The sequence below is a fragment of the Diabrotica virgifera genome, chromosome 1 (assembly GCF_917563875.1).
Source record: "Diabrotica virgifera virgifera chromosome 1, PGI_DIABVI_V3a".
Lineage (NCBI taxonomy): Eukaryota > Metazoa > Arthropoda > Insecta > Coleoptera > Chrysomelidae > Diabrotica > Diabrotica virgifera.
This window is the reverse complement of record NC_065443.1, coordinates 74,089,262-74,107,719: the sequence shown is the minus strand read 5'-3', so window position 1 is coordinate 74,107,719 and position 18,458 is coordinate 74,089,262. Positions and strand designations below refer to the sequence as shown.

At 31.9% G+C, this 18,458-nt stretch overlaps 1 protein-coding gene and 2 non-coding genes across 3 annotated transcripts; 1 reads left to right on the top strand and 2 right to left on the bottom strand.

The window, feature by feature from the left end:
• The first annotated feature begins 366 nt into the window (after window positions 1-366).
• On the top strand, window positions 367-837 carry LOC126890977 (uncharacterized). Its single transcript, XM_050660161.1, has one exon. The coding sequence runs from the start codon at window positions 367-369 to the stop codon at window positions 835-837; it is 471 nt and encodes a 156-aa protein (XP_050516118.1).
• Window positions 838-16,533: 15,696 nt separating this feature from the next.
• Trnat-agu (transfer RNA threonine (anticodon AGU)) lies at window positions 16,534-16,607 on the bottom strand. Its single transcript has one exon. It is a non-coding gene; the product is annotated as a tRNA-Thr (tRNA).
• A 1,676-nt stretch (window positions 16,608-18,283) lies between these two features.
• Trnad-guc (transfer RNA aspartic acid (anticodon GUC)) lies at window positions 18,284-18,355 on the bottom strand. Its single transcript has one exon. It is a non-coding gene; the product is annotated as a tRNA-Asp (tRNA).
• Between the last annotated feature and the right edge of the window lie 103 nt (window positions 18,356-18,458).

Here is an 18,458-nt window from a genome sequence, read left to right as displayed (position 1 = left end):
GAAACATTTTTTGTAAGTACGAACCGCAAAGGAGAATCAATTTAAAATTTGCAAATTTTGTTTAAATCGAATCTGAAGCGAAAAGTTTTAAATTATCAGACACGGGAAGTGATAGCAAACGTGATTCATTTTATGATAAATGAAGCGAAAAACAATGAACCGTGTAGAGATTTGAAAAAAGTGCAGGAACGTGTGGTATTGGCAACAGGTGTTAGTTTAAGCAGCGTTCAAAAAATTGCTCGGGAAATGCAATTAATTTAAGATGGCGAATATTCCTCGTTTGTAACTCCAAACAAAAAGAGAAAAAAAAGCGCTTCAAAAACGTGCTTGGACGATTTTGATATAGGGCGTCTTCGACGTTATATAATGGATTTTTGTATAACACAAAAACAAGTCCCAACTGTGAAACGCATACACAGAACATTTGCAGAGGAGTACAACTACTCAGGTTCCATAGAAAGCCTACGAACAGTAATTAGAAAGATGGGATTTCGTTGGCGAAAAACCAGAACTAATAGAAAATTATTAATGGAAAAGCCCAATATTCAACATCTTAGACTGAATTTCTTACGTAGTATGAAACGTTACAGGAACGCAAATCGCCCAATTATATACATGGATGAAACATACGTCCATTCATCTCATACCTACCAAAAGAGCTGGTCTGATAGTTCAAACAAGGGCATACAAAAACCAGTATCTAAAGGACAGATGCTTGTGATAGTGCATGCTGGAGGTAAAAGTGGTTTTGTTAAAAACGCTTATCTGCGCTACAAACCTACTACAAAAACAGGAGATTATCATGATGCAATGAACTACGACAATTACAAAAAGTGACTTCAGGATAAACTGATACCAAATTTGCCCCCCGAACAGCGTTTTAGTGATTGATAATGCACCGTATCACAACGTGCAAACTGAGAAATGTCCAACTATGTCTTCCAGGAAAGCAGAAATGCAGCAGTGGCTGACAACGCGAAATATTTCCTTTACAGATGACATGTTGAAATTTGAATTATACGACATTAAAAAATTACACAAACCTCTGTTTAAAACCTATGAAATTGACAAAATACTCGAGTATAAAGGACATTCAGTTTTACGGTTACCCAAGATATTATCCGGATTTGAATCCTATAGAGTTAGTATGGGCTTCTATGAAGCAATATGTCGCTGAAAAAAATGTCAGTTTTGATTTTAAATTAGTGAAAAGTTTGTGTGGACTGAATATAACGATGACGACAAATGCTATGGAAATGGATACGAGAAAGGTTATAAATATCTCTTTTAACAAAAAGTACTGGTACAAAGACACCATATTTATGCTTCACCGGGACCGAACATCTAATTTCTATTTAGTATTGCAATAGACGATTTTATTACTACTTTATTACCCTACTGCTTACGCCCTTTTTCTCCGAAACCTTTTGGTCAATATAATGGTAATATAAAGTATAAATAGTCAATATAAAAATATAATTTTTGGTTTATAATGCCATAATTTATAGCAACACAAGCGGTTTTTGTTGGATCTATTTTATTACATCTCACTTTGTAAAAAAATACTACAAATATACTGAAGAAAAGTAATGACAGTAATAATAATTGTGTACGGGACCTATTAGAAACTATTCAAACTTTACGTTTCTATATTTGTGTCTCCGATTGTACCTATATTTTAAAGTTCACCCGCGCGTACAGGCTATCTTTTTCCTTCCGAGTGCGTTCTCACTTCATTGTTCGCGCAGGCAGTTAGAATTTCAGACTTTCAGCTATTCTTGGTGAACTGTAATTTGCTGTCTTAACCTTGACAATTTACGTGAAACGTCTATGAGTATGTATGGTTTGTGATCAATACACGGTGTTTCTAAATAAGTGGGACAAACGTTTAGGGGTAATTCTGCATGAAACAATAATGGCAGTTTGCTTTATAAACATAATATGTTTGCAAATGTTTTTTCCGAGATACGGGATATTGAATTTTTTCTTACAAACTGACGATTTATTTATTGCTCTAAAACCAGTTAAGATATGCAAACGAAATTTACTAGGTTTTAAGAGATACTTATTCAGGATATTTTGACACAAAGTTAAGAATTTTATATTCACCATCAGCGTGCATACGGGTAATATAATCGGTCATATTACCCGTATGCGCGCTAATGGTGAATATAAAATTTTAAATTTTATGTCAAAAAATCGGCAATAACTATCTCTTAAAACCTACCAAATTTCATTTGCATATCTCAACTGGTTTTAGAGCAATAAATAAATCGTCAGTTTGTAAGAAAAAATTCAACATCCCGTATCTCGGAAACGAAGCATTTGCGAACATATGTTTTTAAAGCAAGCTGTCATTATTTTTTCATGCAGAATTACCCCTTAAAGTTTGTCCTACTTATTTAGAAACACCGCGTATTGATGAAGAACATGTCTGGTTGTTAAAGTACCTAACTTTTTTATTATCCAACATAAGCAAATAAATCAAAAAGCATAATATTAAGAAAGCCTAAAGCTACAGTTTAGTTTTAATTTCAATATTTTATGTACGCTAGAATATTCTACAGGGTGTTCAAAACTTTGAGGAAAAACACACTATCATTGTTACACCCGGTATACAATGACACTTATATGTTTAGCAACAATATTATTACAGCGACATTGATAAAGAATCAGTCTATAACAAATTGAAAAAATCACTTAAATCGGCCAACAGGTTTAGGAAATACGAGGCATCAAAAATGACCAAAATTTTTAAGTGGGCCGATTTCTATGCACGTAAGTTTATGTTTAATATATTTTTACGAAAAATATAATAATTGCATCATTTACTTATACTTTTGTACACCTACAGGTAAGACAGATAAAGGTTGCAGTCAGGTTGCTGCAGATAAAGTGAATATTGCCATGATGATCGCCAACATTCGTCACGGATAGGCACATCAAGAAGATGTACACCTAAAAGACTCTGCTTACTACGTATAGAGAATTTAATTAAGAACTCACTTTCATACATGATTGATACGAATACACCGGATCACTACTATAAATTAAAAATAAAAAAATCCATCAGAGAAACTGATGTGAAGAGGAAGACATATCGTACACTCGGTTACTAATTATCTACACCATTACAAGTTTTTAAGATAAATTAATAAAAAAAAATACGCGTATGACGTTTCATTAACTTGTAATGCGAACCGTTACGTCCATGTGATTAGAAAGAATGTGGATACTGCGGACATGGCTAACGCTTCAAGAGGAAATCCTCGAGGCTGTCCGTGGCCAATGCCATCGGCCCGCTGATTATCCGAATAAGCGAGATCGCGAGACTTACAACGAATGTTATAAAGTTAAGGCCATAATGAATTTTTTATAAAAAAATTAACTGTGTTGTTTCAAAACTTTACAGTGTTACTTATACATAATATGATTCACCATAAGTTTTTGAAGCTGTTTTCTTGTGGTACATCAAGTTAAATACTGTGTTTATATGGGATTAAGTCACAATTGGTTGTAAAGAAACTACATTTTTAACCAAAAATTTGAAATCCATAAGGAAAAATTTCCCGTAACTGGCTGTATACCATTAATTACAAAAATTGAAGAAAGACTTCTGTGTAAAAGGTATATTTATTAAAACCCCAATAAAGGGCTACATTAAAAGACAGAACGTTTTCGCTCTAAAGAGAGCATCATCAGTGTTCTAAGCCTAAAATAAGTACAACCATAATTAGTGAAGACAAGAGTAAAAAATTTAAAGGTTGACCAAGATAAAAAATTAGGTTATACTTACAAGCTCTACATGCTAAGCCACCAAAAATACATAGGTTAAAACCCTTAAAGCGCCGACCAAAAGTCTTACATTGGCGTGTATTATGTTAAACCCTGGCGATGGGTGAAAATGAAAAAGATATACCTCACAGCATTATATGACTCTACCACTCAACCACCCACATACACGTGGTAGAGTCATATAATGCTGTGAGGTATATCTTTTCCAGTTATTTGCAAGTGAATATGTTCATTTTTCAACAAAATAACCACATTTTTAGACGGTTTTTCGCAAATAACTCAAAAAGTAAGTATTTTGTCGAAAAACACGTTCTTAGCAAAAATATAGCCTATAAAAAAGTAAAAAAAATGGTGTACGCGTTAAGTCTCTGGATCTCGTAGAACCAGAGTTATAGCCAATGAAAAATAGATTCATATTCACCAAATTTCAAATAGAATATTTCGACGTATAATATCCAAAAAATTAAGCACTTTTTGGGGAAAACCTATTATAACTTTTTTAAAGTGTTTAAAAAATCTTTATTTCTGTTTGTACAAAAAGTTTCTAGCATTAAATTTAAGCAATATACGCTCAAAATAAAGTTGGTCCCTTTTGTTTTTGCAAAGAAAATCGGGAAGACCACCCCCTAATTAGCAACTTAAATTAAATTAATCGTTACCGCTCCACAAATTATTTTACTTATGTTGTGTTTATATGATCTGTAAGTTTCATCGATTCAAAGTGCTTATTTTTGAAAAAATTTGGTTTCAAAGTAAAATTTTTAAAAACTTAAATTTTGGAAAATATGCTTTTTTTCAAAATAACTTAAAAATTGTTGGAGATACCAAAAATCTCGAAAAACAAAAAAAGTCAGATTTGCTTTTCTGAATATTATGTATTTTTTTGTTTTTCTGTTAGACAGAAATTGATTAAGATTTGGTGTTTCTAAATTTGCATACATTCGTGATCAGTGACTCGGTCAACCCTTTTTAACTATAGCCCTTTCAATAATAAGGACTTGGAACCGATGAAACTTACAGATCATATAAACAATATATACACGAATCAAGAAACTTGTGAAGTCGTAACGATTAAGTTCATTTAAGATACTAGTTGTGGGGTGATTTTCTCGATTTTTTTACCAAAATCAAAAGGGACTAACTTTATTTTGAGCGTAACTTGTTTAATTTTGATGCTAGAAATTTTTTTTATAAAACAAAAATGAAGCTTTTTTTAAACACTTTAAATAAGTTGTAATGAGTTTTCCCCGAAATCTGCTTCATTTTTGGTTATTTCACGTTAAAGTATTCCATTTGGAATTTGACGAATATGAACCAATTTTTCATTAGCTATAACTCTGCTTCTACTAGGTGTAAAGACGTGACATATACACCATTTTTTAAAATTTTTTACAGGCTATATTTTTGCTAAGAATTTTTTTCGACAAAATACTTACTATTTGAGTTATTTGCGAGAAACCGTCTAAAAGCGTGGTTATTTTGTTGAAAAAATGAAGATATTCACTGCCAAATAACTCGAAAAGTATTGACTTAGTGAAAAAACTCTATAGAACAAAAGTTACTTAAAATTCCCCAATTTATCCATTTCATGACTTTCTTTGGACGAATATTTTTTCACCATCAACAGGGGGTGAAAACTACCCCAAGGGCAAAAGCACATATCGGCACAATATCACTTTTTTCTTTGACTTGTTAGCTATGTGTGTGCCAAATTTCATGTCAATCCAAGCGGTTCTTTAAAATTTAGAGGTTTTGCAATATTTTACCGTTAAAGAACGGACTAAATCACAAGTTACCTGAATGAAACAATAATGAGAGATCAAAATATTGGTAAAGAAATTAAATGCAGAATTTACAAAACAGTAATCAGACCAATAATGACACATGCGACAGAAATGATACAGACAAGACAAAAGAATACTAGAAACGGCAGAGATAAAACCCCATCGAAAAATGAATGGTAAAACACTATGGGAAAGAGCTAGAGGAGATATACGACGGGGATGCAGGTGGAGAACATTAATAACTGGGTAAGAAATAGAATCATGTCTACACAAATGGAAGAAAGAGAAGAAGATATCTTTTCAGCCAGAGCAAGGCTATTGCCTACAACACCGCGACCAAATACGTCAACCTACAATTTTAAATAGACGTAAACTCTTCAACAACTTTGACCATTTAACACTCTTGTTAACACAATCACAGATTAACCCAACACAGATGCGAAAGCTATGCTATGATGCCGGTACAAAAATTGGTAACCTTGAAACTAAGGAGCACAGTTGTTGTGCCGGTGTTTGCACCAATACAATTGATAACTTACAAAATAGTTCATTTGGTCTATAATACATATTTTACACCGGATTTGATATTTACTATATTTACACTAAAAATTAAGACAAACAAAACTTAACAAAACATTGGTCATTTAATAAATTTATGTGTTAAACAAAAAATGAACTCAAAATACAATAGGTAATTTGGGAATTCTAGGTATGTCCTTAACAAAACAAGAGAAAGTTAACTAACTGTTAGAAAAGTGACAATCGTTAAAGATTTATATATAAATGGTCATTTATTAAATTTCTGTGTATATTGAAAAATAATAAAAGGTTGCTTGAAACTGAACACGATATAAATATAATAGGGTCATTTGGGAATTCTAGGTAGGTACAAAACAAGAGAAAGTAAACTAGCTACAAAACAAAACAAAGTTTTGTCCTTAACAAAACAAGAGAAAGTAACCTATGTATTAGAAATGTGACAGTCGTTTGGTGACAGTAATTTGGGAATTCCAGGTATGACCTTCCAGAACAAAACCAGATAAAGTGTTGTTAATATAATAATTTTCAAGTTCCAGGTTATTTGGATCCAAAAAAGTATAAAGTGAGAGCGAATTGTTTGTATTCCTGAGAATATCTTCTGGCCTTTGGGACTTTTTTCTGCAACAATGCCTGATTTTTTACAATTTCGGCCAATGATTTATTAAGAAATTTGTCACATAATTTTTTAAACTGCTCTAACTCTTGTTTTGTACCGTTCTGTTTTTTACATATTTTTCTATTCAAAAGTTTTCTTTTTAAAAAGCTGATTTTACATTTCAGTTTATATTCACGTGGCAGGTTATACATAAAAGATGCTGCTGTTTGTAATGATACTGAAGGTGATAACTGGGAAACATCTTTTGTAATTCTTGTAGAAATGTGTCCATCTTTTTCCTTACTGGGGCTGATAGAAACTTGTTTAGAAGATATTACCTGTAAATTTTCCGCCGCGGGCGGTATTCTATTAAGAGCTATTAAATTAGATATTCTATTATTATATTCTTATCTGAAAAATCATATCTTTTTATTATTGATATTATTGATATTTACCTAATTTTTTACCTGACAATATTTGAACTTTTTTCGGCGGCTCCTCAGACGTATTCGCGCAGATATCTTTAGATTTGGTAAAAATTGAAGGCAAAGCATTGTCATACAAGAGTTTTCGTCGTGAATGTACTGTCGTGGTTATTCAGGAACTGACAATAAGCTTAAGCCTACATACTAAGCGAGCTACTAAGCGACTACCCTTTTGGTAACTCAAAGTGGGAGGAGTTTACCAAAATTCGGTACCAGAGTCATCGCCAGGGTTTCGCATCTGTGTTGGGTTAATCTGTGACACAATTCTTAATTTTTTTTTAAACGATTTTCGGAGTGTTTTGGAAATTTTCATTGCAACCATATAAACACAATATTTAATTATTCACCATACTGTGACTTCTTCAAATGTAAAGATAAAACTTACTACAAAACAAATATTACTTGTTCGTTCAATTGTATGTTTACAAAAATTTTAACAATAGTGAATCCTTAATGTGGTTTGGTAGTGAAAGAAAAAACTCTGTCCTATTTTATCTTGACTTCTAAACTTTAACCTTAATGACCAAAGTGATGTCAAAAATCCACAATTGTTATGTACTGCTTCGCAGCAATGAAAAATGTTGATATATTATGTTCGTATTTACCACATAAAATGGTAACGCATTTGATATCTTCCTCGGGGTCTTTTTATTTCATGAGATTGCCTGTTACCTATTTCATTTTTCTGTCCACCATTCTTGAGATGGTCGTTGTGTGCAGTTTTAGTTTTTGAAACAGAAGGGATACAGGAATTGATCATCTCAGTTTTACCCCACTAATTATTTGTTATAGATCAATCTGTCATTTGCCAATCCCGTCCCTTGCACTACCAAAAAACCTTTAATTTTAAATCCAAACGAATAAGCCATGTATGACTGTACATTATTAGACAGGTACATTATTAGACAGGTATTCCATTGAGGAATTCAGATAGCAATGGTTTTTTTCATATTGAATTTATTCTTACGAAAATCTATAAATTATTTTGAAAGTGTTACACCTTTTAAAAAATTTTTGAATCACGTCAAACACTACATCAAAACGAATTTTTGTTTTGTTTTTTAAACAACATTGATCGAGGACTTTATTAAATGTAACTTAAATACAAAAAATAAAATGAACTAAATTTTAAATTAGTAAATTCATAAGTCAAAACAGTTTACTCATCAGCTATGATTATTATTTAATTAAATTGTTAAAATGATATTCACCAACGTCCATACAATTATAAAGTCGCTGTTTGAAATTAAGACGAACTTTATAGCAATTCAGGGGTTACTTAATTCATGCACTGTTCTTAGTTCTTCCAATATGGAGGCAGCAATGGTATTATAAACCTGACCATTCATAAAACCTCAACGTCCAATCCATTGCCTGAGGAAATACTAAGTTTATGCTATAATGCGAAGGAAAGCCGTCTTGTTGAAAGAACAAATTATCCTCTCTCTGAGTGCTTGCTATCATTTTCGATTATATCAGTCAAATTTTGTTGCGAAAAGAAAAGCCCCAAATGATATCCCCATAAATTCCTGCCTATACGTTTAATTTCAATGGCTATTGGGTATGTGCTTTGTGGAAAACTCTACGATTTTCATCAGCAAAATAACGGCAATTATGTCACGATTGCTAAGGTCTAAAAACCAGACACTTAAACTACATATTTTTTTATAACTTAAAGTAAGCACACAGAGCGCGATTTTAGAGATATCGTCATTTTTGCAAATTGCAGAATTTATTAATAAATTAAATAGTCCAGAAAGCCACTGCGCATCCGCTAGGAAAAATGTTCTAATTCGGAGTTTTTGCACAATCTTACTCAAAAAGGACCCCTTTTAACAAATTTGCATGTTGCCAGGACCAAAAGTTGGTCAAAAATTTTTTAAAGGTTTTTTTTTTGTTTTTTTCCTAAAATTATTTTTTTTGCATGGAACAAAATTTTTTTAGATTTTTTGGATCATTCCAAACAGAAAAGTTTTTTAGTGACTTTTCTCTAAAGTTGATAGTTTTTGACATATAAGCGATTAAAAATTGAAAAATTGCGAAATCGGCCATTTTTAACCCTCAAAACCAAAACCTATGTGAAAAACTGAAAATTTGAATGTTACAAAGCTAGATAGATATTCTTTAAACATCGATTGATGAAATCCCGAAGAGTTTTTTGCAATACAATTTCAAAAACCCCTTTGTTTTCTAATTGCCAATCAAGCGTGGGCGAAACTATTTTCCACCGTTGCATGTGTATCCAGTATGGTGCAAATGAAAGGAATAAATTCGTTATTTCGTAAACAGGCGACTTTAAGGAAAAATCCCGAAATATGTCGATTTTTATTTTTAAGTTATGATATTGTGACATATATGGTATACTAGTGACGTCATCCATCTGGGCGTGATGACGTAATCGATGATTTTTTTAAATGAGAATACGGGTCGTGTGCTGGCTCATTTGAAAGGTTCTTCAATTCTCTATTCAGTAATATAAACATGTACATCATTGTTTACACAGGGTGTCCAAAAAATTTTTATTAATTTAAATCATTTGGCAAATTTAAAAAAAATTAAATTATGGGACACCCTGTATAAATAATTATGTAAATGTTTATATTACTGAATAGAGAATTGAAGAACCTTTCAAATGAGCTAACACACGACCCCTATTCTCATTTAAAAAATCATCGATTACGTCATCACGCCCAGATGGATGACGTCACTAGTATACCATATATGTCACAATATCATAACTTAAAAATAAAAATCGACCTATTTCGGGATTTTTCCTTAAAGTCGCCTGTTTACGAAATAACGAATTTATTCCTTTCATTTGCACCATACTGCATACATATGCAACGGTGGAAAATAGTTTCGCGCACGCTTGATTGGCAATTAAAAAACAAAGGGGTTTTTTATATTGTATTGCAAAAAGCTCTTCGGGATTTCATCAATCAATGTTGAAAGAATATCTACCTATCTTGGCAACATTCAAATTTTCAGTTTTTCATATAGTTTTTGAGGGTTAAACATGGCCGATTTCGCAATTTTTCAATTTTTAATCGCTTATATGTCAAAAACTATCAACTTTAGAGGAAAGTTACTAAAGACCTTTTCTGTTTGTAATGATCCAAAAAACCTAAAAAAATTTTGTTCCATGCAAAAAAAAATAATTTTAGGAAAAAACAAAAAAAAAAACGATTAAAAAATTTTTGACCAACTTTTGGTCCTGGCAACATGCCAATTTGTTAAAAGGGGTCCTTTTTGTGTAAGATTGTGCAAAAAATCCGAATTAGAATATTTTTCCTAGCGGATGCGCAGTGGCTTTCTGGACTGAAAGGCTTTATATGGATAAAAAAAAGCATTTTATTGCTTTCATTGACAAAAACATGATAAATTGGTCTACTTTTTTTGCACTTTCTTAAATTTTCTGTCGTTCTATATAATTTACAGTTATTAACTATTTTGGCAAGAAAATTGTACTGTACCTATTTATATTCATAAAGTTTTGATAGTCAGAATAATAATTATATAATTGGTTTATGCAATTCCGGAAATCACATTGGTCATTAACGCCAATGTCAGATTAAATTACTAGTATGTTTAATATTGGTAATGCAGGTATAAATGTAATATTGTACATCGCTTTAATTAAATTACTGTAACTATGTATGTTTAATGTTTATATACATACAGAGAGGTCCTAAATTATGGAATTAATTGATTTCCTCTAAAATGGACTAGTATAGAGAAAAATCCTGAAACAGGTCGATTTTTGTTTTTAAATTACAACTTTTTGGCATATATTTCATACTAGTGACGTCATCCATCTAAGCGTGATGACGTAATCGATGATTTTTTTAAATGGGAATATGATTCGTGTGGCACCTCATTTGAAAGGGCGTTCAATTCTCTATTCAGTAATACAAACATTAATATCATTATTTATACAGGATGACCAAAAAAATAATTTTTGGAATAAATTAATTGACGAAAAAAGAAAAATGTATGCAATTTATTTAACTCAAAATACATTCTATCGCTGTCACAAAATAGAAAAAAACGTTTATTTGTCAAATAAACCTTGCTTTTCGCTTAAATTAAATGTTCAAACTGCCAAGTGATAGGCGGGAGGCTGTTTGTGATTTAATTTAAGCGAAAATAAATGTTTATTTGTGAAATAAATTTTTTTTCTATTTTCTGACAGCAGTACAATGTATTTTGAGTAAAATGAATTAAATACATTTTTTTTGCGTCAATTAATTTAATTCAAAAATATTTTTTGGTCATCCTGTATAAATAATAATATTATTGTTTATATTACTGAATAGAGAATTGAAAACCCTTTCAAATGAGGTGCCACACAACTCCTATTCCCATTTAAAAAAATCATCGATTACGTCATCACGCTCAGATGGATGACATCACTATTATGAAATATATGTCAAAAAGTTGTAATTTAAAAACAAAAATCGACTTGTTTCCGGATTTTTCTCTATAGTCGTCCATTTTAGAGAAAATGAATTTATTCCATAATTTAGGACCTCTCTGTATATACAGCGTGTCTCCTTAAGTTTGCCACATATGGAAATAGTTATTCAACGAGCATGTATTGATAGCTATTACTCACGATGATGAAGTTTAGCCATTACATGCGAGTAGAATTAATACTACATATACTTTTTCTACGACCTTCTTCTTTTAATTAGTAAAAAAATATAATTATAAACTACTCGAGATTAAAATTATAATTTAAAAATAGACGGGGCTCTACCGTCGCCCTCGTTAGCAAATTATTCCGATTCGATTTTTTGCACAAACTTACTCAAAAAGAGGTCCTTATAACAAATCCACAGAGTGCCAGGCGGTGCCGTAGTCGAAAAATTGTTTAAACAATGTTTTTAACAAATTCAAAAAATCCATTTTTTTACTTAACACAATTTTTTTTTAGATTATATGGGTTATTCTGGCCAAAAAAGGTCTCTTGTGATTTCAAGGCTTAATAACTCGATTAAAAATTATTGTTATGAAAGTCAGAAAGTGACTAAATCAAAGTTTGAAACCCTTCCTTCAAGATCCTGAAGAAATTTTTGTCATTATTTTATTACAAAGCTGTTATTTTTAATTATTAACAATTAGAGCTATTAATTTTTATTCGAGTTATTAAGCCTTAAAAATAGCCATTTTCGCATTTTTCAAATTTTAAATCGCGTATAAATCGACAACAAACAATTTCAGAGAAAAATAACAAGAGACCTTTTTTGCTCAGAATGACCCAAATTATCGAAGTAAAAAAATTACTTTTGTGAATTTGTTTAAAAAATTTTTCAATTTTTCGACCAAAGAACGCTCTGTAGATGTGGCCTTTGATGTTTACTTTTTGATCAGTCCAAGGTATTTGATTTGAACCTATCTGTATATAATTATCGAGTGTCCAGTATACCAGAATGAAATAATCGCCTGTGACCTTAGTGGCAATTTAAAAATTGAGCTCACTTCAAATTTAACTAACAATTCAGTTATTATTATCTCAAAATAACTAAACCTATATATACCAAATTGTTAAGTATTTTTATGTAATAATATGTATCTTACCATGTGTATGTCCTTCCGCTAATAACCCTGGGTGGTTAATGCGGGTTTATTTATATAAATAAAAAATATATAAATATAAAAATGTATACCATTTTTATTCAGTTGCAATGCGAAGGCAAAACTTATTTGTGACTTAGAATACGGAGCGCAGTCCAACACTCTGAACCGACGATGTTCGACTCTTATTGGAGTCATCTTTGGAGAGGCGTAGGTCCGGTGCTCCATACTCGAAGTGACCAATCATGAAAGCTTATCCCCACATTGCAACTGACGTGTATGGATTAGGTGACTAGCGTCATCTGGCAATTGAAAGGTAAAGTTTTTAATCCTAATAGCAACATTAATAATATTGAAAAATATTACTAAAAGATTTTTAAATTGAAAACTTATTGGTCCATTTCCCTGGTGACACCTCCAAGGCTTCTACAATATGCAAGCCAGATGGATGCTGCAGTAAAGACAAAAGGGAAGGAATTCTACACTATGCAATTCACAACCCCCGTCTGCAGCTTGGTAAAGTTCCAACGGAAAATGGACCTAGTTAACCCCGTTGGAAGCAACGGCCTAGTTAAATAACTTCTGTTGCAATGTGGGGATAAGCTTTCATGTTTGGTCACTTCGATTATGGAGCAGCAGGCCTACGCCTCTCCAAAGATGACTTCAATAAGAGTCGAAAATAGTCGGTTCAGACTGCTGGACTGCGCTCCGTATTCTAAGTGAAAAATAAAATTGTTTTGCCTTCGCATTGCAACTGAATAAAAATGGTATACATTTTTATTTTTATTAGTATTACTCCTATAGAGTAACTAGGTCCATTTTCCGTTGGAACTTTACCAAGCTGCAGACGGGGGTTGTGAATTACATAGTGCCTCTTCCCTTTTGTCTTCACTGTAGCATCCATCTGGCTTGCATATTGTAGAAGCCTTGAAGTTGTCACCAGGGAAATAGACCAATACGTTTTCAATTTAAAAATCTTTTAGTAATATTTTTAATATTTTTCAATATTATTAATAGGTCTGGATCCCGCGTATGAAAAAAAAGTTGATTAATAGCAAGCTGAAAATTTGTTAATAGCCTAGGGTGTCTAGTCGGATAAACTTTGATATATGGGAACACTGGAAAAGGGGCAGTTTTAATTGTGGAACAGGTTAAAAATTTGGAACGGTCAGATCACGAAAACGGCACATTTATTTTGTCAGACAGAACAGACTTAAACTCTCCGAACAGAGATTAAACTCTCATGCAAAAATCAGACTGCTATTTATCACCTGTCATAATTCCTGTCATTTGACATATTCTACCTGTTCCACTCATTAAAACGCCCATTTGGTGATAAATAGCAGTCTGATTTTTGCATGAGAGTTTAAGCTCTGTTCGGAGAGTTTAAGTCTGTTCTGTCGGACAAAATAAATGTGCCGTTTTCGTGGTCTGACCGTTCCAAATTTTTAACCTGTTCCACAATTAAAACTGCTAGTGTTCCCATATATCAAAGTTTGTCCGACTAGACACCCTTAAGCTATTAACAAATTTCCAGCTTGCTATTAATCAACTTTTTTTTCATACGCGGGATCCAGACCTATAATGTTGCTATTAGGATTGAAAACTTTACCTTTTAAAAAAAATATATTTTTCCAAAATTTTTCATCCTTTATAAAAAATTACATTTTTTTAGGTACGTTATGTTTTGGCGTTTTCACATGTAATGAAGTTTCTGTTTATTTCTAATTTAGAGAAACTTTTATATTTTCTCTCTTCTTTAAGCTTATGTTTTCTAATTTGTTTTTAATGCACACCAAAAGCCATTAATTTTCAGACTTAATTACATTATATTGTCGTTAATCACATCATTAGATCAATCAATATTCGGAGGTCAGCATCACGGTTCACCTATGATTTAATAACATATTCTCTCTCATACAGGAAACAGCATCAGCGAATTTCACTTATTTAATATGACTTTCTTCAATTAAACAAATACTTATTTTAAAATTGATTATGTTTTGTTAACCTTCACCTAGTATTAAGCAAGCTGTTATTATTTAAAAGTTGTTGTTTGTATAAACGTAGGAATATAATGTTTTATCAAACTGATTGTACTGTATACAAATTATGCAATCGTATAAAAAGTGAGTAAGGAATGCATAATATATTATGCATAAAGAATATTACATAATAAATATAGCAAAATATATACAACAGTCTGAAGTATATTTTTATCAAAACTACTTGTCCAACTTGGATCTTAATTTGTAAATTGTAAACTATAATATATCATACCAAAATTCGGGACACTAAATTTTGAGAAATTATACTTGGGTTTTAATGAAAATATACAGTCAAATAGTCATAGAAAAACTTGTTAAAGTATCTCATAAAACATAATGGTCTAATAGTAGAACAATAGTAGAGCATTGAGGGGGTAAAAAACTTAACATACTTAAAGATCCCTATTTACGTCTGATATCCCTGATCCCTATTTACGTTATTTGATAACAACGATAAGTACACAACAAAGATCAAATAGCATCGCAAGAAAAACAAGATGTCAAATAAGCAAACCCTTAATAAGATCGATTACAAGGATCCAGATTATATCACTTATTAAATAGGATGGCTAAGTTGGATGGGACATGTGGAAAGAATGAAATAAGGTTAAATTTCAAGTAAAATATGCACACAAGCGCCAGTTGAAAAAATATGTGAGGAAGACCGAAGCTAAGATCATCAGCCAGCCCTTTGCGTCCACTGCTGGACATAGGCCTCCCTCATTTTTGTCCATTGTGCTCTATTTTGAGCACTTTGCATCCAATTTCTAGACATTTTCTTGAGATCGTCAGTCCAACGAGTAGGTGGTCTTCCTCTACTTCTTTTGCTTAATCTCGGCCTCCTCTCAAGTAATCTCTTCGTCCATCTCCCATCACTGATTCGGGCGACGTGTATGTACAGCACAAGCGACAACGGAGCGAGTGCTGTACATCGCGTAAGTTCGCAAGAAGTACTTCACACTTCACGCACAGTTTCATACAATATTTTATCTACGGCCGCCTACCAAGTGCATGGCGCTCAATATTCTTACGTAAAAATAACAGCTTACTAATAAAATAATGACAAAAATTTTTTCGGGATCTTGTAGGGGGGGCATTAAACTTTGATTTAGTCACTTTCTGACTTTCATAATAATAATTTTTAACCGAGTTATTAAGCCTTAAAAATCGCCATTTTTCGTTTTTTTTTCAATTTTAAGTTGCTTATAACTCGAAAACGATCAACTTTAGAGAAAAATTATAAGAAACCTTTTTTATCCATAATGGTCCAAAAAACCTACAAAAAAATTGTCCGGGCCAAAATTTTGCAATTTGATTAAAAAAAAATTGTTAAAAAAAATTTGGCCCACTTTTCACGTGGGCGACTTCTTGAACCTTATTCTGGGATGTCTCACGAATGTAATTATGCAAAAAAATCTCATGGGAATATTTTTCCCAACGAACCCGCCGTTTTCGCCTTTTCTATATGGTTAGATAAATCAATATCCTGTACATAACTTATTGATTTTGTCCAGGTACACACGGTAGAACCAATATCACTTATAATCTTCGCTAGTATAGTCAGAGAACAACGATTACATGTGTTCGTTCTTCTCTGGTATAGTGGTCAGTATCCCCGCCTGTCACGCGGGAGACCAGGGTTCGATTCCCCGCTGTGGAGAATATTTTTTAGTTAAAATCTGTTTAAAATCAGGAGTGTTGAAAAAGAAAGGCCCCGGCGAGATTCGAACTCACGATCTCCTGTTTACTAGACAGGCGCTTTAACCAACTAAGCCACGGCGCCGTTAACTCCAATAAGTCGAAAGCACTTAGAACAAATTTATTAATAAATTTAATATAAAAAGATTAATAAATCCTAGCATTAATTAATCTATTATGGTTTAAGCTACGAACATTGTTATTTTCGTACACTATCTTCAAATAAAGACGTCCCAGTAATGCATTTGAATAATATGAATTAGGTATTGTCAATCTGAATAAAGTACCTACACAAAATTAAAATATCTGAATTTTTTGTTTTACCAACTAACAAAATTTGTTTAATTTGTATTTTGAGAACGATTTCCGAAGTGGAAATTGAAATGTCAAGACAAACGTAGGTATTCAAAAATTTAAACTCAAATTCCAAGTGGCTAATTTCCAATAAAAATAGTAAATATTAAAATGCCACAAACAGAAGTCACAAGAAAAAATCTTCAGAACAAAACAGTTTTGGTTTTCAAATATCTCAAATTCTTTGAGAATTATTTAAAATCTTCATTAAATTTTATCTTTAACTATACAGGGTGTAACAAAAATACAGGTCATAAATTAAATCACATATTCTGGGAACAAAAATAGTTCGAATCAACCTAACTTACCTTAGTACTAATATGCAAATAAAAAAAGTTACAGCCCTTTGAATTTACAAAATGAAAATCGATTTTTTCAAATATATCGAAAACTATTAGAGATTTTTCAACGAAAATAGACATGTGGCAATCTTATGCCAGGAACATCTTAAAGAAAAATTATAGTGAAATTTGTGCACCCCATAAAAAATTTATGGGGGTTTTGTTCCCTTAAACGCCCCCAAACTTTTGTGTACGTTCCAATTAAATTATTATTGTAGTACCATTAGTTAAATTCAATATTTTTAAAACTTTTTTGGCTCTTAGTATTTTTTCGATCAGGCAGTTTTTATCGAGTTGCGGCTTCTTTTTTAATATGTTTACATAAAATTTTTATGGGGGTTTTGTTCCTTTAAACCCCCCAAATGTTTGTGTACGTTCCAATTAAACTATTACTGCGACACCATTGGTTAAACACGTTGTTTTTAAAACTTTTTTGCCTCTTTGTATTTTTATGATAAGGCACCTTTCACCGAGATGTGGCTTCTTTTTTAAAATGGTTCAAAATATACCTAAAAATGTAAATCATAAATAAATTTTCGTATTATTACTGTCTCCATAATCGTACTTAACCATATAGAAATATGTGGTGGATTTGACAAATATTCAAATTATCTCGATAACAACACGACTTTTCGAAAAAGTACTAAGAGGAAAAAACGTTTTTAAAACATTTTGTTTAACTAATGGTACTACAATAATAATTAAGTTGGAACGTACACAAAAGTTTGGGGGGGTTTAAAGGAACAAAACCCCCATAAAACTTTTATGGGATGTCTAAAATTCACTATAATTTTTTTCTTAAGATACTACTGCCATAAGAATGCCACATGTCCATTTTCAATAAAATATCTCAAATAGTTTTCGATATATTGGAAAAAAATCAATTTTTATTTTGTAATTTCAAAGGGCTGTAACTTTTTTTATGTGCACATTTGTACTAAGGTAAGTTAGGTTCAATCGAACTATTTTTGGTCCCAGAATATGTGATTAAATTTATGACCTGTATTTTTGTTACACCCTGTATATTTTTTATATTTAGGTTCAATCAATATGAAATAAAAATATCCTCCACGGCGGGGAATCGAACCCCGGTCTCCCGCGTGACAGGCGGGGATACTGACCACTATACTACCGAGGATTATGCGTGCACTTGGTTTTATTACATCTGGACAAAACAGATAACTTATCCATAGCATTATACTATACACGCAGCAACTGTACAAAGCAATTTTCATTTTTTT

Excerpts from the sequence above, each read along its gene's own strand:
- LOC126890977 (XM_050660161.1), top strand. The coding sequence starts at position 367 with ATGGATTTTTGTATAACACAAAAACAAGTCCCAACTGTGAAACGCATA.